This window comes from Dama dama, chromosome 3, assembly GCF_033118175.1.
Source record: "Dama dama isolate Ldn47 chromosome 3, ASM3311817v1, whole genome shotgun sequence".
NCBI classification, from domain to species: domain Eukaryota; kingdom Metazoa; phylum Chordata; class Mammalia; order Artiodactyla; family Cervidae; genus Dama; species Dama dama.
In genome coordinates this window covers 62,510,150-62,523,693 of record NC_083683.1, presented here as the reverse complement: position 1 = coordinate 62,523,693, position 13,544 = coordinate 62,510,150, and the positions used below count along the sequence as shown (strand labels likewise).

General features: G+C 39.5%; 1 protein-coding gene across 1 annotated transcript in view; it reads left to right on the top strand.

Moving 5' to 3' along the window:
- The window catches only part of IRAK3 (interleukin 1 receptor associated kinase 3), a 55,370-nt gene extending 52,379 nt beyond the window's left edge, over window positions 1–2,991 (top strand). The window contains exon 12 of the mRNA XM_061130639.1: window positions 2,040–2,991. Within this exon, the coding sequence (XP_060986622.1) occupies window positions 2,040–2,555 (516 nt within the window). The 3' untranslated portion in view covers window positions 2,556–2,991. The remainder of the gene's footprint in view (window positions 1–2,039) is intronic.
- The last annotated feature ends 10,553 nt before the right edge of the window (window positions 2,992–13,544 follow it).

Here is a 13,544-nt window from a genome sequence, read left to right as displayed (position 1 = left end):
GTCCCTGGTTGGGGAACTAAGATCCTACATGCCACATGGTGTGGCCAAAATATTTTTTAAATGCAGCATGTATTTCTCTTGTTGAATTTTAAACTTATTTGTCTGCCCATCAATTTAATCATCTAGATATTTGTTTATAATAAACAAATATTTATTTAGTACCTGCTTTCATGTGCCAGACTTTGGACTAGGTGCTGGTGTTGCAACAGGGATCAGGATACTGAATTGCTGCTCTCAGATCACAGTTCAAATGGACAGTCAGACTGATAAACATGAAATTTCGCTGCAAGAGGATAAGCATCATAATAGATGAGAACACAGGCCAGAATGGGAGCATAGAGTCAGAATATGTGCCAGCAAGGAAGTTTCTTGATGGAGGTGATAACCGAGTTATAATCTGAAGAATAGGTTGGATTTAGGTGGCCTTAGGATGGAGGGATATTCCAGGCAGAGAGACTCTATGCCTGCAAAGGCTCAGAGGTGCAGTGGATTCCATGGCACCAAGACTGCAGATAATGCTGCCTCCAGGGAAATGCTGCACTGTTTTAAAATAATAGGAGGTTCCAGGTGATCGAGGGACATGAATTCCATTCTAGGAATTTGGATTCCATCCTGAATCTGTTGTCGAGCCACGGAAAAGTTTTTAAACAAGGAGTTGACATAATCAGGATATAAAGAGCATTGGCCTGGGGATCAGGAGAGCTGTGTTCTAGACCTGAAGCACCAGTAAGAGCTGTCTAACAGCAGTTTTGAGCTCTGACTACGTAGTGGAGAGAACATGAAATTGGGAGCCAGGAGACGTGGGGTTAAGCCACAGGTCTGCACCTTACTGACTTGTGATAGTGATTCGCTTTTCTGAAAGGGACTCAGCCTTATCATCTATCAAGTGAGGATAATAATGTTTGTGCAGATTAAATGAGATGGTGTGTGTGAAAACACTTTGTAAATTATAAAGCTCTTTATGTGTATTTTTTAAATTACATGTATGTGTGAAGTTATGTTATTTTATATCAGGTTAATGGTTCTCAATTTAGCTGCACATCCAAATCAACTGGGAAGTTTTTAAAATACAGATTCCTGGGCTCCCATCTCCATATTTTTTGAATGAGCATCTTTAGGTCAGTCTAAGGGATCTTTAAGAGAGATTTTCAAGGTATTTTAAGAGAGCTTCCCTAGGTAGTTCTAGTATTTGAGAACTATGGATTGGGTTCACTGTTGCCTGACCCCTTCCAATCTTTTACATATTAATGTTGAAGTGAAAAATAATCAGAGATTTGTCCAAGGTCACAAAGTAGTTAGTGGCAAATCTGGGCCTAAAGTCAGTTCTTTTGTTTTTTAAAAAAATTTCTATTTACTTAACCCGTTTATCATTTTTGGCTGCGCTGGGTCTTCATTTCTGCCCTTGGGCTTTCTCTAGTTTCAGCGAGCAGGGACTCCTCTCTAGTCGCGATGCTTAGGTTTCTCACTGTGGTGGCCTCTCTTGTTACAGAGCATGGGCTCTAGAGTGTGCAGGCTTCAATAGTTGTGGTACATAGGCTTAGTTGCCCCGCAGCATGTTATATCTTCCTGGAAAAGGGATCAAACCCGTTTCCACCTCATTGGCTGGCAGACTCCTAACCACTGGACCAGCAAGACACTCCAGATCTCTTGATGTTGAATTCAGTTCAGTGGCTTTTCTACTTAACTTCAAGTCATTTAATGTAGTTATTAACGTGAAGAATTTTAGCTAATCTTTAATTCCTTCTCATTTCAAATTCTATAAAGACAAAGTGTTAGTTGCTAAGTTGTATCCGACTCTTTGCAACCCCATGGACTGTAGCCTCAGTCCATGGGATTCTCCAGGCAAGAATACTGAAATGGGTTGCCATGCCCTCCTCCAGGGGATCTTCCCAACTTAGGGATGAAATCCAGGCTTCCCACATTAGTTGAACTTATTTCATGAAAAAAGAGAATATTCCTCAATAGGTAGACAGAAAAAAAGGTTAAAGGAGAGGTTATTCAGACTTCATTCAGTGTGTGTTTGTTTCTTGGTTATTCAGGTCCTAAATATTCTTGAAAGTACTCAAGCCAGCTTGTATTTTGTGGAAGATCCTCCCACATCCCTCAAGTCCTTCAGGAGTCCTTCTCCTCTGTTCTTTGATAATGTTCCGAGCATTCCAGTGGAAGATGACGAAAACCAGAATAATCCATCGCCACCTCATGGTCAAAGTTTGAGAAAAGATAGAATGACTCAGAAGACTCCCTTTGAATGCAGCCAGTCTGAGGTCACATTCCTGGGCTTTGACAAAAAGACGGGGAGTAGGGGGAATGAGGACTCTCCCAATGGGTCTGGGCCTCCTTGTGAGGAGAGCTGGTCTCCAAAGTGTGCAACTCCATCCCTGGACTTGAGGGCCCCCGGTGTGCATATGGACCTTTCTGCAGAAGCTCCAGGCCATTCCTATGGGAGCAGGCCAGTGGAGACTAGCTGTTCCTCTGTATTTTCCTGGAATGAATGCGAACAGTACAAAAAGGCATCAGTTTCTGCTGAGGATAAAGAAGAAAGGAAGAATTGCTGAGGCATTGAGTAAGGTCTCATCTGGGGAAGCCACTGTCTTCATCAGTAGGATAAGGGATGATACGTGTGGCTGATGCCCATCAACAGTGTGACCAATCCCATTCCATTCCTTCCCTTCCAACTTGTGGAACAGAGTGGCTTAAAAGTTTGTTTTAGTAGGATCATTGCCTCATGAGCCAACCTGGGCTAAATTAAAACCATTCAGAATTACTTAAGATCGTGGACTCCGACTTCAGACAAACAGAGCAGTCAAAACCTACTAGAAAGGAACTGGATTACTGTGTCTTCTCTGTCAACATCCATGTGAGTCCTCAGAGCCTCCGATCTGCCTCCAAGTGTGTTCAGTTCAGTTGTATTCCATTGTTTTGGTTTAGCCTGCTTGCAGAGGTTGCAGGAAATGTCTAATTGCAAATGTTAATAGAAATCTTTTTAAAGAACTGCCTTTTTGCTTATTTCAATTGACTCTTAGTATGTTTCTTTCATCCCTGTCAAGTCTGCGTATGTGAAGATGAACCAGTTTCGCCCTTGTTCATTACATGCCCAAGATCTGTATTTCTGTATTTAAACTCTTAGTTTATTTCATATAATATAGTTGCTGACTAGTATTATAATTTTTTACATACTTAGAGACTATTATATCCTGAGTAGACTATGAAATTGTAATCAAGTAATTCTTGTTCCTAAGAAACTGGCTGGTCATAAAGGCCTCAGTCAGCTTTTTGTTTGATTCCAACTCTATACCTTTACTCCTAGTGTTTACTAAATCTCTCCCTTTTGAACTTCTAGCCAATCTTTCAGGGCCCACCATAATTGCCTCCTCCAGGAAGCTTTCCTAATCTTTCCAGCCAATATTGCTTACTTAATCAGCATTTCCATAGCAATTTCTCTTTTTTTTTCCATTTTTAAAGATTTTTTTATTGAAGTATTGTTGATTTACAATGTTAGCTTATGGTGTACAGCAAAGTGATTCAGTTATATGTATGTATACACATATTCTTTTTCATATTCTTTCCCATTATGGTTTCCTGCAAGACATTGGATATGGTTCCCTGTGCCATATAGTAGGTGCATGTCTGCTAAGTTGCTTCAGTTGTGTCTGACTGTTTGTGACCATATGGACCGTACCCTGCCAGGCTCCTCTGTCCATGGGATTCTCCAGGCAAGAATACTGGAGTGGGTTGCCATGCCCTCCTCCAGGGCTATATAGTAGGACCTTGTTGTTTATGTTTTATATATCATGGTTTATATCTACTAATCCCAAACTCCTAAACCTCCTTTCCTCTTTAATAATGATAAGTTTGTTTTCTGTGTCTTGAGTCTGTTTATATCTTGTAAGTAAGTTTATTTGTATCATCTGTAACAATCTCTTTGCCTTTCTGTTTTATACCTGTCACTTTCTGAATCATATCAAAGTTACCTATGTTATCTTCTCTCTCTTACTAGATAATAAACTCCCTGTATTAGTTTCCTACTGTTATCACAACAGTAGGTTACTGGGTTAAAACAACATAAATTAATTATTGTACAAGCTCTGGAGGTCAGAAGTCCTTGGCATTCCTTCTGGAGGATCTACGGGAGAGTTCATTCCTTTGCCTCTTCTAGCTTCAAAATGCGATTTGCATTCTTTGGTTCATGCCTTCTTCCTCCATCCTCAAAGCCAGTACTGTCACATCTTTAAATCTAGATCTCTCTTTCTGTCTCCTTGAGCTCTTCTTCACCACCTCTTTCTCTTACTTTGGCCCTCCAAAAGATCCTTGTGATTGCATTGGGCCCACTCAGCTAATCCAGGAAAATCTCTGTATCTTAAGATCCTTTGTTTAATCACACCTGCAGGGTCCCATTTCTCTTATAAAGTCGTGTATTCAGGATTAGGACACGGACATCTTTGGGACCATTACTGTGTTTATCACACTCCCTGACTGTGTAGGGTCCATCTCTTCTGGGCCTAGCATGTTATCCTATACAGAGCAGGTGTTTCCTTATAAGTTAAATTGAGTGACATTATCTCTCTGAACCCACATAATCAAAAATTCAGCTATAGTAAACATTCCTGAGTAAATTAACCAAGTAGGGATAATGACTGTCTTTATGATGATGGACAGAAACACTCATGAAAACCATTTCCAGAGGATTTACAGAATCTCCCTCTCCAGGATGTTTACTATATAAGGGCAGAGCTCTACTTTTCTCTGTATCAAAGGAATAGGCCTATTTTTTTTGTTTTTTTGGTTCTTTTTTTTTCCGGTGAATCAGTACAGTTGGGTTAATGATCGTCAGATTGGAGTCCAGATTCAAGAGCAATTATTCAAAGAAGGAAGTCATCAGAAATCAGGGTCAGGTTAACAGACCAAGGTCCAAAACATGGAGCTATGGTTCTGGGAAAAAGGATCTTAGGGCAGGAAGTGAGGTTCAAAACACAATAAGCTGTAGCCTCATTGACAAGTCAAATAAAAGCCCCAGGCAAGCAGCTGGGAGAGGCCATCTCTGAGGGCTGGTCTGACACATCCTGACTTCCCCATCTGAGCATGAAGTATGTGTTCACGGTGCTCCCAAACTGCCCCTATGCTGAGACTGTCGGGGGAAGGGGTTGCACTAGACTTCACTGATCTTCTTGTGATGACCTGGCCTAGTTTGAAAACTCTTTTGATTATACCCAACTCCTGATTCCTTGTTAATCACAGGAAGCAGTGAAAGTCTTCGACATTTGGCTTTATAAATAGCTAGCCATTCTGAGGTCGATTTAGCTTGTCCCATGTAGGCTGAATGTATTTTGGCTGAATCGGGCAAATAAGCTTGGAATCGCATGAAGTTGCCACTAATAATTCAAATGAGGTAATCGAGATAATAAAGAACTGACTCTTTGTTAAACTGCTCTTCACTTTGAATCTGAATCCCCCAGTACCTTCAAAAAGAAATCATTAGGAAGTTCTGATTGACACCAGGCCCACACCATTATTCAGCACATGTGTAATCTGTTGGTATGATGTTGACTGGAACTTGCTTAATTGACTTAAAGCAGCGTTTGTCAAACTTTAGTGTGCAACAAAATGACATGGACGGCTTATTAAAAAACACAGATTGCTAGCTCCCAATCTATTGCATGAAAGTTTGCTTAGCATTGAGTAGAAGGTCTAGAAATACTATTCATCAATGATTTTTTTACTAGATCACCTTGCTTGGGTGTGACTATTTTGGACATCTTAAAAACCAAGTCAGATTAACTGACAAAAACCTAATTAACAATATGGTAAGCAGACACTACTGTGGTTAGAAATAATTTTCTATTGAGTGATCCACTCCTCCTTACTAGATTTGCCTTCTAATGGGTTTGTTAATAAGTGTTAACTGATAGGAATTAAATCTCCCATCCTGCTATAGGCAATAAGAGGATACTTTAGTGGCCTCAGGATGTAAAGACTAAGACACATAAAGAAATCAAGAATGAGTCCCCAAGTGTTTCCTATGATCAGTAAAGATAGATTAGTAAAGAATCTCACTCACCTTCATCGTTGTAATGTACCATGGGCTACCCTTCAGGTCGATCCTATTTACTTGAGAGATTTTTGTCCCATTTTATAGTCTCCAAAACATGAAGGCGTTTTGTTGTTTTTGAAGTTAGCTATGGGATTTCTGGCATCGCCAATTTCATTGGCTTCTGGAGAATTGTTGTAATGATCTGTGACCCACTGTGTCATTGCGGAGTTTCGTGGGTTGGTAGAACAGCATGTGTAAAACAGCTTTTATGACCTGAGATAGAGTGAGTTTAGGAAGTGAAAGTTACATGAGAAGCATTTATGAAGCATCTGCCAGAATCAAGGTACTGTATTAGCTACTAGAGTACCAGGTAAGGAGCAAACATTTTATTAAGGATGAAAAGGCATCTGCCCAAGTTAACTGTTCTGTTACAACATCTGTCATTTGAACCACAAACTTTTGGAACCAAAAGTAAGGGCTGAAAGAGTAAGGAGGAGGCAGAGAAATCTGAAGCGTCTACACATGCCTCACCACACCCTCACCCCACACTGGAACTGCCTGTTGACTTCTCTCTCCTCCATTAAACCGAAACTTCCCTGGGGGTAGAGGCTATATCCTGCTCTTTTTGGTATCCTTAATGGCTAGCACGGTACCTGACATATAATATGGCCCACCAAATGAATGACTGGATCGAATAATCCTTCAAACCTCTTCAGGATCATTGGTATTTAGTGTCTCAACACTGTAATCTAGTTTGCACCCAAAGTCTGACTTTCTAATATCTAGACTGTCATTAATCATTGGTTTAAATAGTTACACTTCATCATTCTTGGTTGAAAGTCTAGTTTCAAATACTAATATCTGAGGCATTGCTGAAAAGAGGAATTAAAAATTATGTACACTGCTTATAAATTTGCCTCATGGTGAAAAACATTCCCAAATCATGTCTAGGCAATAATAAACCAACATTTTGAATTTTGACAGAGAAGTTGATGTTTCTCATATTTTGCTTCCATCATTATGTCCCAACTTATTTAGGTATATTAATGGCCCATTGGATTGCAAGTATTTCTTGGGAAGCACTTTTATTCTGAAGATGCCTCCCAAACCTTCATTGCTCACCAAACTTTCACTTAAGAACCTTCTTACTGATGTCATCTGCCTTACTGCAATTTTTTATGGTCATCTCTATAAATATAATAACGTGAACATCTCCAGTGTTTTTCAGTGACTCCTTAATTTTGAAAGTTTCTTACAGACTAAGGTTAATTGGGATGGAGTGTAAGAAGGTAGTAGGAGTGTACTTGAAGGAGGGCAGACTCAGTTAATATTTGGGTGTGCGAGCTGCAGTCACACATCATCTAACTATTGAGCTGTGTTCTGTTACTATAAGATCAAGGAAAATGAGGTTCAAAGAAGTTGCCTCTCATCCTAAGTAACACTAGTGATGGACTGGGAATACAAAGTGAAAATTATTTAAGCCCAGGACATATCTGCTCTGAAAAGGCATTACTTATGTTAGAGAAATGCAAGTCAAAACTACGATGATATACCACCTCATATGAGTCAGAATGACTTTCACCAAAAAATCCAGAGACAACAAGTGCTGGAGAGGGTGTGGAGGAAAGGGAACCCTCCTACACTGTTCGTGGGAGTGGAAATTGGTGCAGCCTTTCTAGAAGACAGTATGTATCAAAACTTTAGATGGTTCTGTTTACCCATTGCTTTCACCCAGAAATTTGTTTAGGAATTCATCCTAATGAATAAAAACTTCGCAAGTGTGTAAACATGAGGGCAAATGGGTACTTTTTAATGTTTGTGATATTAAAATACTGGAAACAGCGTACATATCCTTCAATAGAAGACAGATTAAATAAATTATAGCACAAGTCTATAATTGAGTTATACGCATCTGCCTGATTTAAAATTGTTTAGATCTATGTTTACTGCTATGGAAAATTTGTCCTTGAAATGTTGGTGAATGAAAAAGCAGACCACAGAATAGCATGTTTAATATGAGCCCATTTATAATACTAGATATTTTTAAATAATATATGTTTCATAGAGAAATCTTTGCTAAAAAGTTAGTAATGGTTTCTTTCTGGGCTATGGTATTTGGGTGATCATTACTTTTGTTAGACTTTTATGTATTTGAAATTTTTATAATGAGCATGTATCACTTTTATTATCAGAAAACAATAAAGCTATTTTTATTTTGGAGAAAATATTCTCTACATTTCTACCTTTGTCTGACTCTTTGCTCAGCTGTGTCCTTGATAACAACTGGCAACTGGTAATCTTGCTTTTATTCCAATGCCCTTTATTTTTTTGTCTTCCAACCTCCATGATATGGACACTTCCATACAGATTTGTCTGGTATCCTCGGAGTAACAAGTTTTTAGAGGCAAAAGGCAGCCCAAGAAGCGAAAATCAGATGAGCAGAAATACAGAAGAATGGAGAAGAGATCACAGTACACAACTGAGAATATCTGTAATCAAATATTAGTTGATTTTGGTAAAATCTTTAAAAGTTACTTTTAACATCTATGCTTACTTCAAGAAACAGCCTACAGTTAAAGATCTTTGGGGAGGTAAATTTTTCACCCTGAAGTATCCATATCCTAGTCTGGTGCCCCACTATCCATTTTTAGCCTACATAAAAATGTTAACCTGCTTAACGTAGGAGACTCTAATTGTAGTTACCAACTGAAAATAAAACTTGCAGTCGTGCAGAGAAAGAATGACCGGACACCGAGCTCTGCTGCAGCAGGTGGACATGGAGGTTATGAAACACGTCTAATGGGATCCACAAAAATGTGTTCATCATAAAGGGAAAAAGCAAAATATATATACTCCAGGGTAAAATACCAATTCTAATGATTTCTGTTTGGGACAGTTGTGGACATAAGGAAGTTACAGAGTATATGAATATGACAAAAAAACACTTCCTTAGTAAATCCAGCTATAAGATAAATGAGTGTTGACTTCTTAAGAGCATAACACAGCCACAAATTTTGGTCTTTTATACCAAATTAATGTGCTGGTGCTATTCTTGTGTTTCCTAGAAGAGAAATGCCAGGTAACACCAATGGCGCCATCATTACAAAAATTTCAACAAAGAAAAGGAAACCAATACCTAAATACAGTGTAAAATGGAATCATTCTGAACAGCACTCTAGAGTGAGGTATAAATTTCTAGCGGTCTTCTTAGTCCCATTATTTACTGATGATAATTTCATGCCCTTCTGAAAGTGCACAGGTGAATTATAATGTACTTGCAGGACCATTAAACACTGGATCTTGTGGGGTTTTTGAATGTTTATATCATATGACTTTTAAAAGGGCTGCAATGACTTCAGCCAAGGGCACATATTAATCAATGACCTTTTATTGTTTGTATTTTATATACCTGGAGAAAAATGCGTGCTTATTTTCCAGTATGCTTACAAACCCAGATACACATGTTTATGTTAACTCACTGCCTGCAGCTCTAAGGCTCTCGCTTGCTATGGTAGGCAGAGCAATCTCTGACATTTTCATTATGCATTTGTCTGGCAGTTTGAAGAAGGAGAAATAATTCATGTGATTATCAGTATCCTGTTAAAATGTATTTTCTTAATAAAAAATCATCACCATATTTTAGGAAGCATGGTCTGACATGTGTTCATCTTTCTTCCCATTTCATATCCTGGCATTTTTTGCTCTTGATTTCTATAGTCATGTGAATGAACGAGGTAGCATCACTGCCTCACAGTTAAAAGAACTCCTCCATTAGACGGAAGCCACACTTAAACTTCTCTTCAGCCACTACTCCCAGGGCCACACGCTGGACCCTATAACCCCCAAAGCTGCCAGGCCCCAGAGAATCACAGTGTGTTGTCCTTGATTTCATAGACTTAATCTGATCTCTCTATGTTGTCCTGCCTGTCTATGACCATTCTCTTCCTCTTCCAATCTACTCCATGTTTTTTCTTTGCACAGGCTGGGCCATGGGTTCATCTGTATCAGTGATTGTGCTTATGGAGAAATAGAATCTCTACTTTTTACCCACCACACTGAGCATATTACATTTAAATGATTATACATTTTCCCTTTTTTTCTGTTTCATCTGTAAGAGTGAGAATGGCTTCCCGTAGTATTACTCTCCTACTAGCTATTTCAAACAGATGGAATTTAATATTGGGAATTGGCGATCAAAGGGTTGGAAAGCCTGGAAGTGCAGAAAGAGGAAAATGTGAAGTTATCCAGAGAGTAATACTACAGGAAGCCATTCTCACTCTTACAGATGAAAGGGGGAAAAAAAGGAAAATGTATAATTAAGAGCGCATGACCACTGACCTCTGAGGCTGCTGAGAACTTGCTACTGATGCTTCTGAAATAGTGTTGCCAAGGAGAAAAGCAGTAACTTGGACATGACCCTTGGCTACTGCCACTGCCAGGGACCCAGTAAGAGACAGGGAAAGAAAAAGTTTCTCCATTTCTTCCACATCCCATAATGAGAAGTTAGCTGCCATGGGCATCTAGGATGTACAGTTTTGTCTGAATTATAGTGGAAAGCACAGAAGGACAAGCATGGAGCTAAAAGCCAACATACAAATCCTGTTCTTCAGTCATTCAGCATTTATCCTCCCCTTCGTACCCTATATTTAACTTTGCAGTGACGATGACAGTATCATACAAATAACACTTAAATAATTCAAGATGCTGTCGTTCTCCCCACAGAGGAGGCCCAAGGTCTCATCAGTCATCATTTCTGTCTCTAGGTGATCTTAATTTTTCTTCCACCTGGATTTTCTAGCTCCACAGGCAATCATCCCCAACATTTCTTATACAGGAGAAAAGAGAGGGAAAATAAAAACTGGTAAATAATACACAAATAAATACAAAACCAAGGACATATGCTTGGCTGCTATGGTTTTTGTTTCTATTATTTGTCACAAGTCTGCAACTTGCGTGTATAATATGCTCTTTTTAAAAGTCTCCTTCCATGGTCCCTCTGCCCTCAGCCAGCACCCTGGTGATCTGGGTTTCCTTCCTGGAGGGTGTGCACCAAGCCTTCATTCCTGAAGGGTGTCCGTCTTCAGTGGCCCTGCCTTTATTACCGTGTGACGACTGCACATTTACTTTTACTCCTGGGCATGGAGCTGTTAGCATACACAGTTTCCTAGATTCCCAACTCAGACCTCCCTGCCCTCGTTGCATTCACCGATCTGATTTCCCCTTGATAACTGCAATCAATACCCAGAAACAGTATAATAATCTACTTCTTTCTTCTTGGTTCAGTGGCAGAAAGAGCCCCCAAAGCCAGTCCCTCAAATTCCAATTTGTGGTTGTCTCCACATGGGATCATTTCTCATCTGAGATCTAGGACCTTTAAATTAGCAGAACTCAGAGTCTTGGAAGAATGGATGGAAAGCCAAAAACCTATACGAGTGGGTTATTTTTATTTTTTACAGCATCCTGGTCATTAAAAAATGGGGAAAAAATTTAATCATCAATAACTCTTAAAATGTATCCTCAAGTTAAATGTAAGACGTTCAGTGTGGTGGGTAAAAAGAACATTAGTTTATTCTGTCATTTATTTTGGGCGTGTACTGTTCATTTTGTCTAAGGTCGTGCTGTTGTGGTTGTTTAGTCGAGAAGTCGTGTCTGACTCTCTTGCAACCCCATGTGAAAAACACCTCATGGCTTGGTAGATCCACAAGCTCAGTAAGAGCCAGGACAAAATGAATCTGAGACACACACACGTACCCCACAAACAAGTACATACACGTGCATGTATGCATGCATTTACCCACACTTAACACAACTTTCAGTGGTAAGGAGTCCACTTGCCAGGCTCCTCTGTCCATGGGATTTCCCAGGCAAGAATACTGGAGCAGGTTGCCATTTGCTTCTTCAGGGGATCCTCCCCAGCCAGGGATTAAACCTGCCTCTCCTGTATTGGCAGGCGGATTCTTTACCCCTGACCGCTGTGTTCAGTATAGGTAAATGCGTGCACTTACACACGTGTATATGTGCTTGTCTGTGGGGTACATGTGTGAGTCTCAAAGTCATCATTTTACACTAGCTCTTGCTGAGCTTGTGGATCTATGAAGGCCTTGAGGCGTTTTTCACATAAACGGCTGACAGCACACCTCTCCTTCATCCTTTCCTTGTGTAACTGATTTTTATGAAATAAACCCCAGAGTGTATTACATTTGTATTTTTATAACACTCTCCATCCATTTTTAAATGACTTCATAGCCTCGTGCTCCAGCGTCATCTTGTTTGCTTTGCTGATTTCACATTTGAGGAAGCTCCTGACTAACGTTCCATCTCTTCTCACTCCCAGTTCTCCTCACGCCCCCCTTCAGCATCAACTCCAGCCCCTCCAGCCTTTGTGCACTCAAGGCTCATTCCCCTGCAGGACCTTTACCCTCGTAGTTCCCCCGCCTGGAACGCTTTCCCCAGAATTTCTCTCTCTGCAATTACTTTCTATTACCTTTTACATTGTGACTGTTTTCTTCAATTCATTTGTCAGTGCATGACACTATATTATATATTTATTTATCATCAGGCTTCTCTGGAGTATAAAATCCAGGAAGTCAGGGACTTTCACACTTAGACAATTTCCTAAAACATTGCAGATGCTCCATAAACATTTTTTAAATACAAGAATTAGTCTTTAAAGAAATTTTTAATTGAAGTATGGTTGATTTACAATATTGTGTGAGTTTCAGGCATACAGCAAAGTGACTCTGTTTTATATACATATATACAGATTCTTTTCCATTATAATTTATTTCAAGATATTGACTATGGTTTCTTGTGCTACACGGCAAGACCTTGTTGTTTAAGCTATATATAGTAATCTATATTTGCTAATCCCAAACCCCTAATTTGTTCCTCCCCCCATTCGTAGCCATAAATTTGTTTTCTATGTCTGTGAATGTGTTTTTATTTTGTAAATAAGTTCATTTGTATTATTTCTTAGATTCCACATAATAGTTGTCTTATAATTTTTAGTTTGATTATCCAGCCTTTAAGTTTCTTTCAGACCTGTATCATTGGCCAGTTTGGTGAGATTGCTTTCTCTTTTCAAAAATTGTTGATAAAAAGTGCTCTACAGGGTAAGGCCAATTTCAGAACCATGGGGCACTTCACCAAGTACTTTCTTTGAGGTTAATGGCTTAAAACTTAAAACTTACAGAGTTGGACCATAAAGAAGGCTGAGTGCCAAAGAATTGGTGCTTTTGAATGGTGGTGTTGGAGAAGACTGTTTAGAGTCACTTGGACTACAAGGAGATCAAACCAGTCAATCCTAAAGGAAATCAACCCTAAATATTCGTTGGAGGGACTGATGCTGAAGCTGAAGCTCCAATTCTTTGGCCACCTGATGTGAAGAGCTGACTCACTAGAAAAGACCCTAATACTAGGAAAGATTGAAGGCAGGAGAAGGGAATGACAGGATGAGATGGTTGGATGGCATCACCGACTCAATGGACGTGAGTTTGAGCAAGCTCTGGGAGATGGT